We start from the raw sequence: 258 nt of genomic DNA on the forward strand, positions 1-258 counted from the left end.
CCCGGGGTCCCCTCTGTCCCTGCCACCCAGCGTCCCCAGACAGTCTTCTGACGGATGCCACACGCCTGTGCTACCCATCATCCTCATCCCATCCCTGATGGCTGCCCCTGCCCTCATCACCCAACTTGCTGCCCAGTGCCCACCTGCCCGCTGGCTGCCAGGGGTGGCCAGGACACGAGGTGCGAGGGGCTGCACGCGCCCATCCTTGATCTCAATAGTGAAGTAGGTCTTCATGCCGTCGAGGCCAGGACTGGGACC

At 65.1% G+C, this 258-nt stretch overlaps 1 protein-coding gene across 1 annotated transcript in view; it reads right to left on the reverse strand.

Moving 5' to 3' along the window:
- SMTN (smoothelin) overlaps positions 1-234 on the reverse strand; it is an 8,157-nt gene extending 7,923 nt beyond the window's left edge. Inside the window, exon 1 of the mRNA XM_010022815.1 lies at positions 144-234. Coding sequence (XP_010021117.1) covers positions 144-234 — 91 coding nt within the window. The remainder of the gene's footprint in view (positions 1-143) is intronic.
- Between the last annotated feature and the right edge of the window lie 24 nt (positions 235-258).

This window comes from Nestor notabilis, unplaced genomic scaffold (genome assembly GCF_000696875.1).
Source record: "Nestor notabilis isolate BGI_N333 unplaced genomic scaffold, ASM69687v1 scaffold20519, whole genome shotgun sequence".
NCBI classification, from domain to species: Eukaryota; Metazoa; Chordata; class Aves; order Psittaciformes; family Psittacidae; genus Nestor; species Nestor notabilis.